This window comes from Salvelinus sp. IW2-2015, linkage group LG8, assembly GCF_002910315.2.
Source record: "Salvelinus sp. IW2-2015 linkage group LG8, ASM291031v2, whole genome shotgun sequence".
NCBI lineage: Eukaryota > Metazoa > Chordata > Actinopteri > Salmoniformes > Salmonidae > Salvelinus > Salvelinus sp. IW2-2015.
In genome coordinates this window covers 44,996,256-45,019,073 of record NC_036848.1, presented here as the reverse complement: position 1 = coordinate 45,019,073, position 22,818 = coordinate 44,996,256, and the positions used below count along the sequence as shown (strand labels likewise).

General features: G+C 40.0%; 2 protein-coding genes across 4 annotated transcripts in view; one reads left to right on the top strand and one right to left on the bottom strand.

Annotated features, from left to right (window-relative positions):
• Positions 1-2,931: 2,931 nt before the first annotated feature.
• sf3b5 (splicing factor 3b, subunit 5) lies at positions 2,932-5,645 on the top strand. 3 transcript variants are annotated; one of them, XM_023993509.2, is made up of 2 exons: positions 2,932-3,022; positions 5,189-5,645. In XM_023993509.2, exon 2 carries the CDS (start codon positions 5,203-5,205, stop codon positions 5,461-5,463), a length of 261 nt encoding a protein of 86 aa, XP_023849277.1. In that variant the 5' UTR covers positions 2,932-3,022; positions 5,189-5,202; the 3' UTR covers positions 5,464-5,645. The 3 variants fall into 3 exon arrangements, with proteins under 3 accessions (XP_023849277.1, XP_023849278.1, XP_023849279.1); XM_023993510.2 differs by lacking the exon at positions 2,932-3,022 and adding an exon at positions 3,286-3,358; XM_023993511.2 differs by lacking the exon at positions 2,932-3,022 and adding an exon at positions 4,024-4,042.
• Positions 5,646-17,735: 12,090 nt separating this feature from the next.
• Positions 17,736-22,818, bottom strand: part of phactr2 (phosphatase and actin regulator 2) — a 55,215-nt gene continuing 50,132 nt past the window's right edge. The window contains 3 exon segments of the mRNA XM_070444953.1: positions 17,736-19,705; positions 19,874-19,950; positions 20,633-20,770. Of these exon segments, the coding sequence (XP_070301054.1) occupies positions 19,690-19,705; positions 19,874-19,950; positions 20,633-20,770 (231 nt within the window). The 3' untranslated portion in view covers positions 17,736-19,689.

Genomic DNA, 22,818 nt, shown 5'->3' with positions numbered 1-22,818 from the left:
CCGCAGGCATCCTGCAGGAATGCAGCCCTCTCATGCAGTCAGTACACAACACCATGCTCACCTTTTCTTAGCAGGATCAGATGGTGACAGAGGTTCCAGTAGGGTCAGACAGCCAGGGAAGACCAGTCTACAGAGGGAATTTTTCAGTGTATTCAGTGAATGATACAAAGTTCCATCTTGAATTGATGGGTAGACCTATAGTAGCTACAGGAAAGTAGCTTAAAGCTACAGTCTAGGATCTGGGAGTAATGTTCATTTCAATTATTGAACCATTGATTATATTATTGGATAAAATAATGTATAAATGTACACCAAGGAAATTCTTTGTCATGCCTCATTTTAGGTYAGAGGGGTGACAGGAGGTCTCAGCAGAGTCAGGCAGCCAGGGAAGACCAGTCCGTGACAGAGGTGAGGTGAATTTTTGCAGAGACAACTTTTTCTCTCTATCCAGCAAACACTGGACAATGCTATTTTAAGGCAGTCTGACAAACCTCCAAAGTTGATTTCTAAACGTTATCAAGGGTTGATAGAGGCTTTTCCCAATGAAAAATTGTAAAACAAAAATGTGAGGAAGACCTGGGAGATGCTATTGATGATGTGTTATTAAATGTTATTATTCTGCTGGATGTTTAAAGCACAAAAGGGGACATATTTGCATATGTTGTGCTCTTGTGAAGGTTGGCTGAAATCTGGCAGAGTATGTTCTTTTATCTCAGCATATCTACAGATTCTTCCTTCTCCCTGTTTTTGTTTCCTTGGAAATGTTGATACTGGAGACTGTTATCAGAAGAAACTGTGTAACCTAGCATTTCTAGTGGCTAATAAATGCATTGCCATTAATTGGAAGGTTGGTTATCCTCCCACAATTTATGGAAGAAATGTCAAGTTATGTACAGTATCACTAGATTTGTTTTAAGATTAAGGGTATACTGTGCAACTTTCATAAGGTCTGGATGCCTTATATGGAATACTGAACGACAAAAGGAGTCTGTATTGAAAACATGCCCACGTCAGGGGAGATTTAGGCAATCCCTATCTGCTGGGCTGCTCAGCCCTGGCCCTGGGGGTCTGCTGTACTGTTGTCACTCTGGCCTTGGCCTGACACACCTGAAAGCAATAATGAATGTTTCACTAAGATCCTAAAGCTGAGTGGGGTGCTACAGGGCCGTGGACCCCTAGGGGCAGGACAGGGTGACCCAGCTATTTTGTGTGCAAGTAAAAAAAAGCTCTACAGTACTATTATGCCTATGATATGAATTATTTGGAGGGTGTACTGTTTCTGTGTGTTAATGTGTAGGTGTATGTGTGTTTTCATTCAACTTTTGTTTTCCAAACCTTTCCCTTGAGACATAACAAAAAAAAAGGAAGTTGTTTTGGGGAGAGTTGAGTTATTGACTAGACTGGTGGGGTTCAGGCGTGTAGGCGGCTCGGGTTGGCTGGGCGGTATYGCTGAAATTTGATATAGAGAATGTCTTAGAGACAATCAAAAGTTGTCTTTGTATTTTATTTGTAAGAGTTGTTCATTTATTAGGCTATTGGTTAAAGGTTCAACACTATTGATTATTGAATTATCATGGATCTAGTTCAGTCTTACCAATCACTTAAACATATTTAATAATCTCTTACCTAGCTTAATGACTGTGGGCATTTTTGCTTACTTTTGTTGTTCTAAATAGAGACGGCTAGAAGGGCCATTGGTCATATTAGATTGTGTAGAAATGCAGGAAATCTGCTTTAGATGCCCACAAAAATGTGATGACCCCCAGACCAGTTATGTCCCACTCTGCAAATAGCARTGCTGGGTGATTTAAAACGTCATAGTCAATCGATCAATAATATAATAATTCTCTTAGCAAACATGTTTATTTTTTATTTACAATATGTAGAATCTATGAGAATATAAAGGTTCAAAAATGTTTGTGAAGCATCACAGCACAGTTTAAAAAATATATGGGAAATATAAATCAAAACTGGAAGGTGTTCAGAGATAGATGGGAGCGGTTGAGTGGAGCTGAAGGATGGGACTAAAAACAAACAAAATATAAATATTGTAAAATATACTGTGTTCGTAAAATGTATATAGTATGTATAAGCTGGAAGTAGAAGCATAAGTGTTGTAGTCCATTAGTTTACTGCAATTAGGGGAAGGATGGTAGGGTTAMGGGAAAATAATAACGGAAAATATATATTTTTAAATATATATGGATGATTGGAAATGATGCAGACAATTACATTGATGGAAGCTGCAATCTATCTGCAATATTAAAGCTGATCTATCCCCACATAAAAAAATATATATATAATTTAATCACACCAGCCTTCTGAAAGGTAAACCTTATGTTACTGTGATAACTATTGAACAAACAGTTCCCTCTGTTAGATGAGTTATCCTCATAAATATCAACGTTGGAGCTTTTTGCATCAATATTAATTACATATAGGTGGCTATGGCGGCATACCATTTTCGCATTAGGTTTACACAGTTTACAGTAGATTAGCGCCCAATTGACCTTCATCTCTTGGCTTGTAACAGTTAGGAAGGACTCAGAGACTTTACGGACAGTGGACAATTAGATGGACCAGAAATGGGAGAACTTTGCACTTGATGAAATATGAATTAGGATTAAATACAGACCAGCACAAATCAATACTACTTATGGATACCCCCTGTTCAATTAGATAAGATCTTGGTTCACATTCACAAGGACGTTGTAAAAATCGTTTTTGTAATATCTAGAATTGTATGTGATTAGATATTATATTATATATTACAACTGTACCATTATTACACCATTACAATATGTATGATTGTTATGCAATACACTCAATTGGATTGATTTCGAAACAATAATGATCACGTTAGTACAAATAAATGGTGGTAATGAATGTTTGTTTCCCACCAGACATTATTCTATGTTACACATACCGGACGTTCCGATACCTTTCCGTTTCCTTGGCGAATGACGCTGACCTGAAATAATCAACGTCGTCGTACACATTTGAACAAAGGTCTTGATTTTGAGTAAGAAACGTTATAGCAGATTATAATCAAACTGAATACAGAAGCTAAAGAGATTTTGTTATTTTCAAAAACGCTTGCTAACTTGGAATAATGCTTAGCTAGCTAACATTAGCTAGTTTTACTCGCCGGAGCTTAAACAATAGGCCTCAGTTTAATTTCAGCTAATACTTTAAAATTTGTTAGTGTTACCTACMTGTTACTCACTAATCGGTGTGATAAAAAGTCACCAGTGTTTAAACGGCACAACGTGAAAWCATGTGGCAATGTGATCCTATCGGTTCTAGGCCTAGCTTGCTAGCACTACTAGCGGCTAGTTAGCAACCAGGATTTCTAGGGGTATGTTACTTTTTTTTCTGATAACGATTTCATTGCATCCGCCGTGGAGCCCAGTTTCATAATATGACCATTATTTCCCAGCTGCTTGCCGTCGTTTTGAAGTAATCACGAAAAAGCAGTCCTTATTTTAGAGCATTTTCACCCTCCTATTAGTTACATTGAGCACCAACTCGCCTTCGAACGTTCTATTCCCAGTTTAGTGTTCTACGTCACAATGCCTGATTCGCTATTGTTGGCAATGAGACCGCTCACGTTTATAGTTCAAATGTAAACAACAAAAAATGACTACCTCGAGGTCGTCCCATTGTTTCKTATAGGGGAAATATAGGCATGTCTGTCTAATTCGCCAAATATCTCGCAATGTGTATATTTGGATTGTTTTCAAGTCAGACGCCATTTTAATCTCGAATCTCTTTCTAATTATGTAAGTCTGGGCAGCGAGCTCGGTTGTCATCGATCACTAGACCAGAAAGTCAGTTTTAATTTCCCCCCTACTTTCTCATTAGGCAGACACAAGCAGTTGACACCATCGAAGTGCGMATGTTTACTTTCTACACGAGCTGTTTTTTCCCCTGTTTCGTCCGACGAACATATTGTAGTGGTAAAATAAAAAGGGATACATTTGTGCCATTTAGGCGAAATAAAATTATAAGCATCACTCTCTTCAAAACAGGTTCTGCGAACGTAAGATTCCTTTCATTTGCTATGGGCTCGCGCTAGTGTTCCATCTTAGCCAACGTTCTTTTGCCGTTTTTCAGCCTTAGGTAKATTTTGGCTCGTTCTATTGTCCAGCCTAATGTTAATGCAAAAGCAATCTCAATGACTTAACAAGCTAACTAACTTTCRTAAATGTTCAGAAAAAACGTATATATTTTGGGAATATAACGTTAACTAATCTTGAAATGGGCATTCTCATTGACTAAACAACCAAAAACACATAAGTTGATATTTCGTAATGAACCAGAAAATTAATAGTTAACGTTAGTTATTTCTAGTTCAGCCTCACTAATCCTGCTTTGGTCTGTAAACCTATTGCCAGGTTTGCCGGCCTCGTGACCTAGCTAATAGCAGTAGSTTGGTGATTAGGTTTGCCTCTTCCATTGAAATGTTCGTAACTATCTTGCTTGGTTGTCCTTATTATGCCGTTGGAAATTTCAGACAATATCCACAGGAAAGTTATTACATCGACTTCAAAACGTGTGTCTGTGCGTGGCTCTGACGGTTTGTTGATCACATGTGCATTTAGCACARGGGGATGTGTGAACCCCATAAAGTGTCGTCAGATAGCACAGCTTGAAGTGTATCCACTTGCGCTGCGGAATAGCTAGCTTTTCGGGTGCGGGACTTGTAAGAAGCTTCTGGAGGGTGGTCACGTGTACTATCAAGGCAGAGTTCCTGGGTCCGAGTTTGATGTGAGCCAACTAAGGAGGAAGCTGTACTCTAAGCAAGCAGCGTGACATCCGTTACACCCCCACAATGTAGGCGAAATGCATGTAATGTATGCGTACTAGTAGAGCGCATGCAGGGGTTTACATGTTTTTTTCTGCATGCATGTCAGGTGATATAAATCACAATGGCAGTAAAAGTTTAATAATACTTTCCTGTGGATATTTTGTGTTACATTTCCAACGACATAATGCCAGATGGACAACCGGCYGAGTATGTTCAAATGACAGTTTATTCAACATTCTGGCTATACAATGCACTTTATYAATATTTCCCGACCTAATCAGCAAGCTATTGCTAAAAGGTCAGTACACCAGCAATTGCCAGGTAACATTGGCCAACTAATAGCTACATGCACTGAAATTATTTTCCTTCCTTGTGTAGACTTTTGCCTGAAGATGACAGACCGCTACAACATTCACAGCCAGTTGGAGCATCTTCAATCTAAATACATTGGAACAGGCCATGCGGACACCAGCAAGTGGGAATGGTTGGTGAACCAACATCGGGACTCGTACTGTTCATATATGGGTCACTTTGACCTGCTGAATTACTTCTCTGTTGCTGAGAACGAGAGCAAAGCCCGCGTGCGCTTCAATCTCATGGAGAAGATGCTGCAGCCCTGTGGCCCACCTTCGGACAAACCTGACGATGCTTAGTCTAAGGAGTTCAACTGGCAGGATGTAGAAAATGTCGTTTTTACTGTTTGGCTATCGATCGTGTAGATAAGAAGTGATGTTTGAGATGCATGAAATGGAAGCAATGTTGACAAACAATGCATCWGTTTTCCTTTTTCCCCCACCCATTTGATATTTGCCTTGAAAATAAACATTGAAAAGAAGTGGTTGTGGTCAGGTGTTATTTGTTTTCAAAGAATTGTCCACTTGCCCGACTGCCATCTTGTCATTACAAATGCCAGTGAGCATTGAGAATGATAATTGTAAAATGTTCTGTATATTGTACCCCTATAAGAGCTTGTTGTCAATCACTTCAACAGTTATCTAAACATTTACTCTTAATGATTTTGATTAAATGAATTCCCAGAACTGGATAGTGATGAGTGCAGACCTGGGTGGAATACGTCAATACTTGAGGTGCGCATTATTTATCTTGCCTGGCATGAGGAGTTTGGGATTATTTTAGTTTATTTGCAATTTGAAAAAGTACATATACAGACAGGACATGCATTTAAAAAAAATGCTGTCAAGCATAAGAAAAAGTCAATGAGTTACTTCCATTGTGTTCCTTTTGGCAAGATTAAGGCAGGTGTCTTAAAGTGCGTGGTTGAATAATTATATAATCACAGACAAAAGTGGTCCTACGAAAGTCAGACTTGTTACTGAGCTGCCATGAGCCTATGGTTCAGTCATCAGCCAGTTTTTGATATTCTTTTTAAAATAATGCTTTATTGCTTTGAGTTGTGGTTGTGTTCCCCTCCACTGAGCGGGTATACAGGAAGGAYTTTGAAACAATATCAGAGTCTCTGGCACTGGTATTAGACAGGTGAACATCTCTAATATAATAATTAGATAGGTAGGTACCTGGGGGTGGAGTCAGTAATTCTGTGGACCAGACCCAGTTTAATTTGTACAACCATTTCCCCCAGGGACATAGGCATGGGTGGACACAAGCCCATGCAATCAGATTGAGCAAAAACAAAACATGTATACATTATTTAAAAAATACTCCCTGTTTACTGTGCTCTCAGTTTGAGGGGAACATATGGAGGTACATGGCCCAGATTTATACAGTCCTAGTTACACACAAGATGCCAGTGGTTTGGCTTCAGTATTGTATAGGCCTACACGGGGGACAATTTGTCTTAGTTTCTCTATGTAGGCCGTGGTCACAATGTAGAAAATTCACCCTGTTTATTCTTGAGTGTTCCATTTCAGCTATTGTCCATTGAACTGMCCCTGTAATGGTTATGTTGGCCTTGGTTCTGATTGAAAAGATGCACCCCATTATCTTGTCCACCCACACACAATAAGCCTTATCATTCAAACYCCCATACAGAACCATTACTTTGACTACTTGTGCCTATGACAGAAGTAGAAAAACATTTCATTATGTGAGCGGAAGAGAGGACATGATGATTCAACGTTGAATAGAGAGCGAGTGAGAGATTACGTCATTGTGCCCACACTGCTGGGGAAGTCTCCTATGAAGTGTGTGCGTGAGTCAGTCAGTCAATTGGCAGGAACATCACCTAGCCGGGGTAAATCCTCACCGGCTGTCCCCACAGTTTGAATCATGGATGTGGCAATGCTATTTCTGCTGTGTCAGGGCTGAGGAAATTGGGAAGCTGCATAATTTTCTCTCCCACTGTCCCATGGCCAGATTTGATTATTGTTAATGTTTTCCATTTTCCAAAGCTTGGAAAGATGTATGCAATAAAGCAAAGTAAATAGTGGAAGCAAGATCATGCGATATCACTATAAACTATTCTTCAATAAATCAAATAAAGTTGTATTTGTCACATGTGCCGAATACAACAAAATGCTTACTTACAAGCCCTTAACCAACAATGTAGTTTTAAGAAGTAAAAAAATAACAAATAATTAAAGAGCAGCAGTAAAATAACAGTAGCGAGGCTATATACAGTGGGTACTGGTTAGTCGAGGTAATTGAGTTAATATGTACTCTAGGTAGAGTTAAAGTGGCAATGCATAGATAATAAACATAGTGGCAGCAGCGTAAAGGTGTGGGGGGGACAATGCAAATAGTCTGGGTAGCCATTTGATTAGCTGTTCAGGAGTCTTATGGCTTGGTGGTAGAAGCTGTTAAGAAGCATTTTGGACCTAGACTTGTAGCCTCTGGTACAGGTTGGCGTGAGTTAGCAGAGAGAACAGTCTATGACTAGGGTGGCTTAGGGCCTTCCTCTGACACCGCCTAGTATAGAGGTCCTGAATGGCAGGAAGCTTGGCCCTAGTGATGTACTAGGCCGTACGCACTACCCTCTGTAGTGCCTTGCGGTCGGAGGCCGAGCAGTTGTTATACCAGGAAGTGATGCAACCAGTCAGGATGCTCTCGATGGTGCAGCTGTAGAACTTTTTGATGATCTGAGGACCCATGCTAAATCTTTTCAGTRTCCTGAGGGGGAATAGGCTTTGTCGTGCCCTCTTCACAACTGTCTTGGTGTGTTTGGACCATGAAAGTTTGGTGATGTGGACACCAAGGAACTTGCAGCTCTCAACCTGCTCCACTACAGCCCCATCGATGAGAATGGGGGCYTGCTCAGTCCTCCTTTTCTTGTTGTCCACAATCATCATCTCTGTCTTGATCATGTTGAGGTAGAGGTTGTTAACCTGGCACCACACGGCCAGGTCTTTGACGACCTCCCCTATAGGCTGTCTCTTTGTTGTCGGTAATCATGCCTACCACTGTTGTGGTAGGCAAACTTAATGATGGAGTTGTGCCAGGCCATGCAGTCATGAGTGAACAGGGAGTACAGGAGGGGACTGAACACGCACCCCTGATGGGGCCCCTGTGTTGAAGATCAGATGTTGTTACCTACCCTTACCACCAGGAAGTCCAGGATCCAGTTGCAGAGGGAGTTGTTTAGTCGCAGGGTTCTTAGCTTAGTGATGAGCTTTGATGGCACTATGGTGTTGAATGCTGAGCTGTAGTTAATTAATAGCATTCTTACATAGGTGTTCCCTTTGTACAGGTGGGAAAGGGCAGTGTGGAGTGCAATAGAGATTGCATCATCTGTGGATCTTTTGGGGCGGTATTTAAATTGGAGTGGGTCTAGGGATTCTGGGATAATGGTGTTGATGTGAGCCATGACCAGCCTTTCAAAGRACTTCATGGCTACAGACYTSAGTGCTATGGGTCGGTAGTCATTTAGGCAGGTTACCTTAGTGTTCTTGGGCACAGGGACTATGGTGGTCTGATTGAAACATGTTGGTATTACAGACTCAATCAGGGACAGGTTGAAAATGTCAGTAAAGACCCTTGCCAGTTGGTCAGCACATGCTCGGAGTACACATCCTGGTAATCCGTTTGGCCCTGTAGCCTTGCGTATGTTGACCTTTGGCCCTGTAGCCTTGTGCATGTTGACCTGTTTAAAGGTCTTACTGACATCTGCGAAGGAGAGCGTGATCACACAGTCGTCCGGAACAGCTGATGCTCTTACGCATGCTTCAGTGTTGCTTGCCTCAAAGCAAGCATAGAATTTATTTATCTCGTGTCACTGGGAAGCTCGCGGCTGTGCTTCCCTTTGTAGCCTGTAATAGTTTGCAAGCGTCGGAGTCGGTGTYGCACGATTCAATCTTAGTCCTGTATTGAAAGTCATTGTTACCTGTAATATCTAGGTCTCTATGMGTCTTCCTATAAATAATGGGGCCAATGTGTGACATTGTGGATGTGATGTTTTTTAAACAAAAATAAAATGGATTTTTATGCAGTTTCACATGTACTTAGAGGAAAATGCAAATTGGCCTGTAACTCCACTTACAACAACATAGGACTATACAAACTTTCAGAAACCATGTAAGGGAAGCTAGTCTGTGTGCTCYTCATCCTCACCAGGGTCTGACCTGACTGTCGTTCAGCGTAATAACTGCACGTGGTTTGACCACAACAGATTAGCGCAACAACACCAGTCAATTGAAGCGGTGGGAAACAAGCGAGTGGCCACATCTCACAAAAACGGATCAAAAATGAAATTACGGATAATTATAAGGGAGCAGGAGAACTTAGACATTGGCTAGAATAATTACAAGGACTTTTCAAGCACCAAATTGAGGAAATGTCTGAATTTCAAGMTAGGCCTATTCCAGTACTTGAATTTCTGAACTTCAAATTAAATTTGMCTACTACAAACCCCTTTGCAGTGTAACATGGAAACCGAAATGTATTTGTCATGTTTCATTACCAGATCATATTACGAAGAAGGCCACTAGGCAATGCCATTTGTCATTATATCCAGAACAGTGGTGATTTTAGCATGTAAATCTTGGTGAGGCAAACTCCCCCACATTTTTTTAATGCATGCCACCAAAGCCACAATGTAACGGCTTTCGTCCTCTTCGTCTGAAGAGGAGTAGGAAATATCGGACCAATGTGCAMCGTGGTACGTATCCATAATATKTTTTAATAGAATGAATACAAAATACAAAAAGAACAAGAGAATCAAAATGAAAACCAAAACAGTCCCGAATGGTGAAAACACTGAAACGGAAACAACCACCCACAACACACAATGGAAAACAGGCTACCTAAATATGGCTCCCAATCAGAGACAACAATAAACAGCTGCCTCTGATTGGGAACCACGCCAGGCCAAACACATAGAAAACAWACAACCTAGAAAAAAGAACATAGACTGCCCACCCCAACTCACGCCCTGACCAACCTAACACAAAGACATAAAAAAGAAACTAAGGTCGGAACGTGACACACAACACTAAACAATACATTAAATGTACTATAATGGTGACAAACGGTGCCCACAAACTGTTAGGGCCTACATAAAGCTGTCCTAACAGKAAAGTTTTCTTTCCAGCACCATGGAGTAAATCCTTACCACTGCTACAACTGGCTATCAGCGGAGCCTTGTCTGGGAGCGAAACAGTTTATTCAACCTTATTTACTGCCTTTAAAAAAACATGGCTGATTTGCTTAAKCATATGTGGTTTCTACTGACAATTGAGATGTACAAACTATGGCATAAGTGGATGACGAGTGGATGAGAAAATCCGTTATTTCGATTAAGACATTAATGAGCGATCTAGGACGGACGTAGTCAATATAACTATTTGTTCAGCACTTTTGAAATGTACAGCGACAGAATTCAYAACATGGGCCGTTCTTACAGTTTWTRCCCTCTACACCAAGTCAGAACCGTAGGCTAAATTATGAGGGGGAAAGGGACCAAATTATTAGGGTGAGGCACATGGGCTACTAACAGCTTACTACAACTACATAAACTTAGTATTACTTTCTTAGCTACAGTATACATATCTCCCTGGCATATTACGTAATTTATACAGCAATATACAATACATTTTTGGACTCYCTTTGTTGTGCTGTGCTCACTTGAACAGGAAGGTGGCGCGGCAGTCCTTGTGGGCACATTTTGTCAGCAAACRRWGTCATAAAAGTCTGGTATTCTCTGGATTTATGGTGCATTCAAGACAACTGGGAACTTGGGCAAAAAAACAAGGTTGATCATAATGTCAGTTATCTTCAGGTTGGAGCTCTAGAAAGAGGCAGAGTTTCCGAGTTGGATGACCATTCAAAACATATTTTCCCAGTTAGAGCTCGTTTTTTCCCCCCAGAGTTCCTTGATTAAAACCTGCTCAGGACCTCAGGCACCTTCCAACAGGACAACAACCCTAATTACACAGCCAAGACAACGCAAGAGTGGCTTCGGAACAAGTCTCTGAATGTGCTTGAGTGGCCCAGCCAGAGCCTGGGCTTGAACCTGATCAAACATCTCTGGAGAGACCTGAAAATAGCTGTGCAGATATGCACCCCTCCAACCTGACAGAACTTGAGAGGATCTTCAGAAAGGAATGGGAGAAACTCCCCAAATACAGGTGTGCCAAGCTTGTAGCTTCATACCCAAGAAAACTCAAGGCTGTAATCACAGCCAAAGGTGCTTCAACAAAGTACTGAGTAAAGGGTCTGAACATTTATGTTAATGTCATATTTCAGTACATTTTTTAATATTTGTTTTGCAAAAATTCTAAACCGTTTTTGCTTTGTCATTATGGGTTATTGTGTGTAGATTAATGAGGGGCAAAAACATATGTAATACATTTTAGAATAAGGKTGTAWTGTAAACAAATGTAGAAAAAGTCAATGGGTCTGAATACTTTCCGAATGTACTGTATCAAGTAATGGAATTGCAAATACATCACCCCCATATGTATTTGAACAGTGATGCTAAAATTCAAAATGTGGCTCTATACTCCAGTATTTTGGATTTGAGATCCARGTTTCATATGAGGTGACAGTACAGGATGTCACCTTTTTAAGGGTATTTTAATACCGTTTAGAAATGAAAGTACTTTATGTAWKTAGTTGTCCCCCCCAGTTGAAGAAGTCATAATTCCTTATACACAATGACTACATCAAGCTTGTGTGACCAACTCGTTTGTATAGTCACAAGCCTGTAGTCATTGTGTGCAAGGAATGTGGGACTACACTAAGTGAATTTGTCCAAATACTTATGAGTTCTTTAAAGGGTGGGACTAGATACATAAAGTGCTTTCATTTCTAAATGATGACTAGATGGAGCTCTATTCCACATCAAGTAACTCAGTCAAGCAGTAAAATRGAATTTAAAAAAAGATAAAACTACACGTTATGGAACAGCGCAGACTGTGAAGAGACATGCACACACACACAGCTTTGCAAACACATGCTAACACCTGCAATCTACACACACATTTTTTTTTTTTTAAATGTTGCTGTATTATTGATTTTGTATTGTAGATGTGTTATGGTAGAGTAGTAATATAGTAGTGTAATAATGTGTTGTGTTATGTATTGTTTTAGAGTATGTAATTGTTTATAGACCCAAGGAAAAGTAGCTGGTGCCTTGTGGCAGCTAATGGGGATCCAGAATAAAATACAAATACAAAAAAACATGAAAATACCCTCAAATAACAGCTGACATTCTATACTGTTGCCTAATATGAAATCTATCAAATCTAAAATGGAGTACTGTATAGAGCCATATATATATATATATATATATATTATTTTATATTAAAAAAAAATGTCTTCACTGTCCAAATACGTATGGAGGGGAGTGTATAATAATAATAATAATATATTAATACAATCTTATTTAATTTATGACCCTTTGACCTGGACTCATAGTGATGCACAGAGTGGATGTTCATAGATGTAACAGGAAATATACTTTTCAATTGAGTTAAGATGTGTGTGTATTCTTCTACAAATTAATCTGTAGTTAACGCCCACAGAATGGAAGCATTCATTTACACTAATTCACAGTGATGACTCGGATATAACCCTGAGTGATTTGCCTGTGTCTTGTCTCCAGGTCACAAAAGGTAACATCATGGTGTCTGTAATTATACTGCTGGGTCTTATGTTGACATTGTCAATTAATTGTCTGTTTAAATGGATTGAATGCATTGTGTCATGAACTTCTGTGCAATGTATTCATTTATTTAACCATTCAAACCACATCTGAGCCGTATTGTGCTGGCTCAGATATTTACTTTCATATATTTCTTTAGATACAGTGAGCTAAAAAAGTATTGGGACCGTGACACATTTTTTGTTGTTTTGGCTCTGTACTCCAGCACTTTGGATTTGAAAAGATACAATGACTATGAGGTTAAAGTGTAGACTGTCAGCTTTAATGTGAAGGTATTTTCATCCATATTGGGTGAAAGAGTTGGGACATTGCTTACATCCGCTATGACAGGCTCATTTTCCACCCTCCCTCCCAAAAGCCTGGAAGGGATGAGAGCCAAGCCTATGGGTTCGTTGGTTCAACCCCGCAGCGCGCACACGCACACACACGCACACGCACACGCACATTATGTAGCCTTAGAAATTGCTAACATCAGATAACATTCATATATTAGCAATTTCTTTCATATGATGATACAGCAGTAGCAATACAAGGTTATAAAATCTATAGAATAAACGGGAATCTGTATGGGGGAGGTGTTGGTGTATATATTCAGACCATATCCCTGTAATGCTTAAAGAAGATCTTATGTCAAGTGTTATTGAAGTGTTGTGGTTGCAGGTTCACTTGGCACATCTAAAGCCTTTTCTTTTGGGGTGTTGCTATAGGCACCAAGTGATAAGTCAGTATCTAAATAATATGTGTGAAATGCTTGATAGTGTATGTGATGTAAACCCAGAGGTCTACTTTTTTGGGGACCTGAATATTGACTCGTCTTCATCAACCTGGATGTAATCAAGTGCCTGAAATCTGGTTCAGGTTAATAATCAACCTACCAGGGTGTTTACAAACATTACAGGAACAAGATCTTGCACATGTATTGATCACATTTTTACTAATACTGTGGAAAAGCATTGCAAGTTAGAATTATGTAAAGTTAGTTTGGGAGAGGTGGAAAAATTATTTATCGATCAATAATGATGAACCTATTGGCATTGACAACTTAGATGGAAAGCTACTGTGGATGGTAGCTGACACTATAGCCACTCCTATCTGTCATAATTATCTTTAATCTGAGCCAAGAGGAAAGTCTTTGTCCTCAGGGCTGGAAAGAAGCCAAAGTCATTCCGCTACCCAAGATGCGGCCTTTACTGGTTCTAACAGCAGACCCTATCAGCTTGCTGCCAGCTCTTAGCAAACTGTTGACTTTTTGTTGTTGTTGAACAAATACAATGCTATTTCTCTGTAAATAAATGAACAGACTTTCAGCATGCTTATGTTCCTCAATGACATAAATGACCGATGATTGCTTGAAAGAAATTGATAAGAAGATTTAGGGAGCTGTACTGTTTGATTTCAGTGCAGCCTTTGATATTATTGACAATAACTTGTTGAGAAAACGTTATGTGTTATGGCTTTTCAACCTCTGRCACATTGTGGATTCAGAGCGACACAAGAAGCACTTTAATCTCACTGTAGCTCTCTGTTCTCTAAACTCATTAGGAAGTAATAGAAAACATTCAAATGGGTAAATCCCAGGTTCACAAAGAGGAACATCCATCTGGGAGAAAAACGGATTGAACACTGCCTTTTGTGAATTATCTATAGATCACGATGGAATACAAACCTAGGCAGTGTACCAGATGGGGAAAGTCATCCTGCTAGTGAAATCACATTTTCCAGGTGCATGACATCTACAAGACAGACTGAGGGCAGATTGAGCGAACGTATCATCATTTAGACAGAGCCTTAGCTAGGATGAGCCGCTTCCCTTAACCCGTTCACAGAGTCACTTTCATTACACACATGCCGCCGAAGCCTCTACAGATAGCTGGCAGGCTGGTATGGCAGATGAGCTGTGAAAAATTGGGTTATCAATTTATCCTTTAATGTACTTTGGTAGCAGTCTGTGACTAATTAAAGTGATATGCAGTCTGCGAGGAGCACAAAGAGGACATGTGGTTCATTTAGCAACCTTTAAAAAGCATTTACCTGCCACAATACAGTAACTTAAACTTGTATAGTGGTATTTAGTAGGGGAACAATACTTGATTTATCGTGAAAGCCATTTGCAACCTGTTCAGAGCAGTATATCACAACCCTTACAATAGGTTCAGCTATCCTGGTCTGAAATTACATTTCTACCAACAACATCTATTAATATTCAAGTTGGATTTGTATCGACTGATTTTAATTTCTCCTTAAATTATGTATTTTTCCATTTGATTCATTTCACTTCATTGCAGTCGTTCCTTTAATTAAAAGGTCACTTGATAATGGGAAAGCACAGAAATTATTTTCATGGCAGTCCTTAGGGATTTGTCATACATTGGTGTGTACACTGATTGTCCAAAACATTAGGAACACCTGCTCTTTCCATGACATAGACTGACCAGGTGAAAGCTATGATCCCTTATTGATGTAACTTGTTAAATCCAATTCAATCAGTGTAGATGAAGGGGAGGAGACAGGTTAAAGAAGGATTCTTAACCCTTGAGACAATTGAAACATGGATGTAACGCCTGGCTTTATCAACTTCAATTAGAGTGGGACGCATTGCATTTGTATAACTATTAGTCAACGTATGTGGARTGTATACCAGKAAATCCGGAATATTSCAACCAGGATTTCTGTAAAACCTGAGATTTTTGGGAAAGTTACCAGAATTTTGCAACCCTAGGTCTGTGATATATAATTATGAGTTATAATAGTAGCTACACTGTGTTCCAGATATGATTAGAAGAGCGTTAAATGACCACGAAACACTAAACGTCAAGGTCAATGCATAGTCTAGGTCTAGGAGGTAAATTAAAACTTTCTATAGTTGTGAAATAATTCTTACAATACAGTACATCAAATTATCAAGCCAGGACACCATTTTTTTTATATATTTCATTTCACTTAATCTCCACCTGAACAAATTGTGTACATTTCAGGAGCAGGGGAGTAAACAAGACTTGAGAAAAACACTGTAAATATAATTTAAATCTTCTATTACAGGCCTGGCGCCTCTGATGATAGAAGGCTACGCTGTTTTGAGTTTCAATATTTCAAGGTGAGGGTGTACAATATGTTGTGTCCCTTACTGGCTAGACTGCTCCATTGATTACAGTGTACTCATCAGTATGACATCATCCCACACAGCGGGGAAACTTTCTATATTTTTTTTATTTAACCTTTAATAATAGCAATTGCTGCTTAAAGATGTCAATAACGAATCTGCCAAGTCTGCCACTCCTTTTTCAAAGGACGAGATCCCCAAAATATACTCATCACTAGCCCTGTTTATACCTAGTTCTTACATGTGTCCTTCATCCAGATATTGTGCTGATCATGTCAGTTTACACTTATAAGATCTGAACACATAAGTATTTTAAATTGTCTACACCTGTCTAAATATATGGGCACAATCAGAATGTGGACAAGATTAGGACAAAGGACACATGTTAGCACCAGGTATAAACAGGGCTAGTGACTGATCAATCTACCTTAGCCGCCCCATTATTTTCCTACCTTCAAGCCCTACCCCCTTCTCTTTGTTTCATGTTTCTTCCTGTTGTTAGTCTGGCATTGTTTTAGTTTCTACCATTGTAAAGCYCTATATAAATCCCATGTATTACTATTACTACTATTGGCTCTTCCCAGTGTAGGCATGCCGCAAAGGAGGGCACAATTTGGAAACAGCCAATAGAAGCAATTTTGGCAGATTTATAATCGAGCGAGCTTGTTTTGCAAGGCCCGGTCCCTTGGCTGTTGCCCGGGTGGGCGGAGTTAGCACTTCAGATTAACAAACGTTAATAGCCATTTGAATCAGAGACAAATGGAACAGTGTCATGGTGCTGTCTGAGAAACAAGTCTTGCTTTTTTGATCTGTCTGACAATTAGTCCTTATCTGTCGTGTTTTAGTTAGTGACCAACATTTGCCGCCCCCGACTCTACAGCAATTGATTACAACAGCAAACTCTACCTTTGGTTACATGGTTCGGCTTCCCCCAGCTGTGCAAAACAAGCTCACACACTCCATTGTTGTTCATGGCTGTAAACAGGAAGTCGCCTCGCTGTGTACCGTATGATATCATGTCATATTGCTGAGCCTGTGAAACCAATGGCCAATATCACAAAACTGTGCACAAATGTAAGTAGGAGGTTGGTGGCACCACAAGGTAATGATGGGAGCGGAATRGGGAATGYTATCAAGTACATCAAAAACATGGTTTCTAGGTGTTTGATGCCATTCCATTCCCTCCGTTCCTGCCATTATTATGAGCCGTTCTCCCCTCAGCAGCCTCCACTGACAAGCAATGTCGGTTTGACTGCAACTCCTGCATTAACCTACAAACTGAAACCAATAAACCCCCATCCATGTGAGTTGTGTTGATGTAACCCAATGGAAAGTGATACAAATTGACATGCTGCATCTGTCTTACTTCTAGTAAAATGTTAAGACATTTAAGCAACTGTGTGTTTGCATAAAATGTGAGTTTAGCAGGTGTCAAACAAACGGCTCAAAAGTAACCCATTCCACTTCAATAGACATTCACATAAAGTATCTTCCACACACATATTAGCTACATATATTTACAGCACAGAGATACACTGCTTCAAAATATGACAAAGAATATTACTTGAGAGATGTGTAGTCTTTGGTCAAGTGTGCAGTCCTGCCTGTAAGTTTGACCCTTCTAAGAGACTGAACATTTTACTTTTGGCACTTGATGCTGCCTAGATCCACAGAGGTGCTTTGGACTATCCCTTCTCAACTGGGATCAATGGCCAAGGACCAGATAGAAAGACAATATGCCACTGAGACCGAGTGCACCCCCTCCTGCTCAGCTTTTAATTGACCCACTCAATGGCTTCACAGTTGACTGCACGGTGGGCTCAGGCCAGGCAGACACATTACTTTCCACTGCACAGATGATTTTCAACACAAACACACTTCTACAACATTTGGATCCTGGCCACTTTAAAACCATTGTGCACAATGATCACAGAAGCAGTACGAAAAAAAGGTATCTCATACAAACCAATACACAATGACGGTGAGACATACAGTGTGTATTTTCATCAATATACATGACATCCTAATGGATGTCTAAGTCAACATGTGACACCAATTCAGTGGCCATGGGGTCACTTTCAGTCTATGTACCTAATACTGAAGGGTTATGGCATCTTCCTCCTGAGCATACACCGTTGATGTTTCGCATAAATGGTATCTACAGTAATGTGATCAACAACTGAAAAATAAAGACATTTAGAGGCATATGATGCACGTATAGACCTATATGCATGATAAATATGGGAGTGACAATAACTGCATATACATTACTATTATGTACATGACATAATTCAAAGATACAGTACTCACATATGAACAGCACATAGCGCCATCAATCGAGATTGGGGTGGGTTTAAAAAGAAACTATGAAAATTGTCCTGTTCATCACATCAATGTAAAAATCTATCAGGTAATTGGCAGTAATGTTGTGATCATGCATCAGATATACATTTTCTTACAAAAAATTTATAGAACGAGAAAAAATGGACATGAATACGGTGGTTCTCCTCCCATATTCTACACCTGCCCTTAGCAGTCTGAAATGAATATAAATTCTGATGGATTGGTACACCTGATCACAGATATGTCAAAGAAATGCTTTACAGAAGACATTTTGGACATTTTATGATCAGGAAAAAAGCTCCTGATGGATTTATCTGGGTCTGTAAAATGCTAACATTTACCACATCCTTTCAAACTACACAGACCATCCATTACGAACAGCTCAACCAATCAAAAGCAGACCAATTTTGTCTGAACGTGCTCTAAATTTGGAAACTCACTGGTTGACTTGCAGATAGAGGGGAATTTGCAAAGAATTGCCTACACCAATCAAAAGGGTCCCCTCTGCTCTGTCCCCATAAAGATATGCTCAATAATGGTAACTTACAGTTCCAAAAAGCATGACACATATAGTAATGATACATAATGCTTAGTATCTAGGCACAATTCATGTAGTCCCAGCCACTTTAAGATCAGCATGAACAATCACCCCTTAAAACAAAGCCTAAATCACCTTCATTTCCACCATCAAAACCACATGGCAGTAAAAGTGACCATTCTTTCTTAAACACTACTTTCCATGCACTTACATTACGTTAAGCTTATGACTATGTGTTTAACTTTTTGATTTGTTTATATTTTTCATTGCACTGTTYAGGAAGCTRGCAAGTAAGCATTTAATTGCACCGTTTATGCTGTATTGATTTGATTACCGTTACCCTTGGCTGGACTTGCCTAACCTACAACATCGCCATAGTTGCAAAACCATTTCCCTTCCACAGGGACTTGGRCAAAGCTTGTTAGGGGGCATTAGGGGAAGCCAACAGGTACAGTATGTGGGTAATTCAATCAGCGCTGTGTTACAAAGTGCAACAGTTTTRTTTCTTCATGGTGTGCAAAGACTGTGAATGGGCATGGGCTCGGCCCATTCACATTCTCTGGATGGATATTGGCCACTCTCTCTCTCTGTATCTTTCCACACAACACTAAAGCTCAGTCTGGTCTGTGTGGCCCAATGTCATTGATCTCTATAGCTGGAGACCGGTTTGCCCCAGGGGACATTGTCCATGTGTCTGTGCCTAGGGGCATCTAGGCTCCAGGCTTCGGGGAAGCCCACAGTGGGACACAGGGCAGCGGGAAGAAAGAGCCCTCAGGCAGGGCCGGCAGCTGACCAGGACCCCCACTGGAGAAATAGACACCTCAGGGCCGATGGAACCTGCCAAGGCACAGGGAAAACAGATGCTGTTGGTTCAGAGCGGCAGTCTACCTATTATAGTACACTGCATACTAGTACTAAATCAAAACAGCAGTTTATTATCTTGTATGACTCATAACATAATGTAGTATAATGGCTGGGGGTCAATAAGGTCGAAGTTGTCATTACCTGGTGAATTGCTTGCTCTCTTCATGAACTTCCATCTCTTTGCTTTTGAACTCATTCAGTTCTTTACGGATAGCAGCCTGAGGGAATATAAACATTCAAGATCAAAGTCTTCATTTACAAAGAAGAACAAAAAAAAATAAAAAAAATAAAAGTCAGAACATCAATACTTTCAGACAGGTAAACATGTTTCATATAACTGAAGATTAAAGATGCAATATGCAGAAATCGCTCCACCATTTCCTGGTTGCTAAAATTAGAATAATTTGCCTAACTTCAGTTTGTGACAAAACAAGAAATGTATAGTGTAGAGAATCATTGTACAATCTAGACCACTGTGAAATATATTTTCAATAACCAAAAATATTGTATTTTCAGCTGTTTGAAGCTAGTGTACAAAACTGAAAGTAAAAGGTGCAAAATCAAAAAAACATAGAAATAGCACACATTCAACATCACTTTCAATGAGAATGACATATCTATAACTCACATTTCTATGTGAATTTGGTCAGGTTGCCCAAAAAGTTACATATTGCAGCTTTAAATGATAAATCATTATTATTATTTGTGAATAATGTATTTAGAGTATGGTTCAGTTGCTGGCCAGTATGTGGTATGCATGAGGAATGAAATTCTAACAAAACGTTTTTTAATTACACCTTTTTATAACCTGTCTTATTCCAAGTATTTAATCACATTACGAATGTCATGTATTTTAGGTTCTCTTGCAATAACATTATACAGTAGGAGTCTGGGACCRACTTTGTCAGCTGGAGTGAGCCTGGTCCAGGGTTTGTCTGCACGGCGGTCATAGTCCTTAGCATCTGTGCACTCCACATACTCATTGAAGCGCAGAATCCGCCGAGCCACCAGCTCTGCTACTGTGGGCCTCACACTCAGCTACACACACACACACAAGTAACCAGTGATTGACAACTGTAAATTGGGACTTGTAGATAAAACATTTGGGGCCCGGGAGAAGATGGGTAGAGAGTTGTGGGGAAAGTTTAACTGCTTCCACGGTGCCATACGGGAGCACAGTTTGGAACTAGACTCCGGTTCTCAATATAGCTGAGGTCAAGCCTCGTTGGCCTAACCCTGGCCAATCCCCTCTTCCCAATCCCCTCTTCCCTCCCTACCACCACTGGGGGCGAGCAATCTGAGGAATTTCAAAGCAGCCTGATGCTACACTTTGAGGCATGCTGCTCACACAGAGTTGGAATGCCCTACAGTTATGCAACTGTGGCAACTGAGTCATAGCGATTGCTGAATTTTAACATTGTCAAAAAACAAAAAAGTTACCTAATTTACAAGGAACAAATGAGTTAGAAATGTGTTTGGTAATTCAGAAATCAAGACATTGTTTGGTAATTCATTATATTGAGTTCAGTCCATATATTCAGTCTACATGAGTTTGACATGTGTTTGGTTCCAGTTAATCAGTTCCAGCTGTGTCCACCAGATGGATCTGTGTACGCAAATATACAGTGCATTCGGAAAGTATTCAGACTCATTGACTTTTTCCAAAATTTGTTACATTACAGCCTTGTTCTACAGTTGATTAAATCACCCCCCACCCCCCCCCAATCTGCACACAATACTTATAATGACAAAGTGAAAACAGGTTTTTAGAAATGTTTGCACATTTATAAAAACGAATAAACAGAATAACCTTACATAAAAAGTATTCAGACCCTTTGCCCTACGACTCGAAATTGAGCTCAGGTGCATCCTGTTTCCATTGATCATCCTTGAGATGTGGTAAATTCAATTGATTGGACATGATTTGTGAAAGGCCACAACCTGTCAACAGTTGAAGTTGGAAGTTTACATACACTTAGGTTGGAGTCATTAAAACTCGTTTTCAACCACTCATTCAACCACTCAACACTTAACAAACTATAGTTTTGGCAAGTCGGTTAGAACATCTACTTTGTACATGACACAAGTAATTTTTTCCAACAATTGTTTACAGACAGATTATTCACTTACATTCACTGTATCACAATTCAGTGGGTCAGAAGTTTACATACACTAAGTTGACTGTGCTTTAAACAGCTTGGAAAATTCCAGAAAATGATGTCATGGCTTTAGAAGCTTCTGATAAATTATGTCAATTAGCCTGAGTCAAATGGAGGTGTACCTGTGGATGTATTTCAAGGCCTACCTTCAAACGCAGTGCTCTTTGCTTGACATCATGGGAAAATCAAAAGAAATCAGCCAAAACCTCAGAAAAAAACTGTGGACCTCCACAAGTCTGGTTCATCCTTGGGAGCAATTTCCAAACGCCTGAAGTTACCACGTTCATCTGTCAAACAATAGTACGCAAGTATAAACACCATGGGAACACGCAGCCATCATACCGCTCAGGAAGGAGGCGGCGTTCTGTCTCCTAGAGATGAACGTACTTTGGTGTGAAAAGTGCAAATCAATCCCAGAATAACAGCAAAGGACCCTGTGAAGATGCTGGAGAAACAGGTACAAAAGTATCTATATCCACAGTGAAAGAGTCCTATATCGACATAACCTGAAAGGCGGCTCAGCAAGGAAGAAGCCACTGCTCCAAAACCGACATAAAAAGCCAGACTAGCGGTTTGCAACTGCACATGGGGACAAAGATCGTACTTTTTTGGAGAAATGCCTCCGGTCTGATGAACAAAAATATAACTATTTGGCCATAATGACATTGTATGTTTTGGAGAACACCATCTCAACCTTGAAGCACAGGGGTGGCAGCATCATGTTGTGGGGGTGCTTTGCTGCAGGAGGGACAGGTGCATTTCACAAAATAGATTGCATCATGAGGCAGGAAAATTATATGGATATATTGAAGCAACATCTCAAAGACATCAGTCAGGAAGTTAAAGCTTGGTCGCAAATGGGTCTTCCAAATGGAGAATGGACAACCCAAGCATACTTCCAAAGTTGTGGCAAAATGGCTTAAGGAC

What these genes read in the sequence shown, in the direction of transcription:
- sf3b5 (XM_023993509.2), top strand. Translation starts at nt 5,203, where the DNA reads ATGACAGACCGCTACAACATTCACAGCCAGTTGGAGCATCTTCAATCT.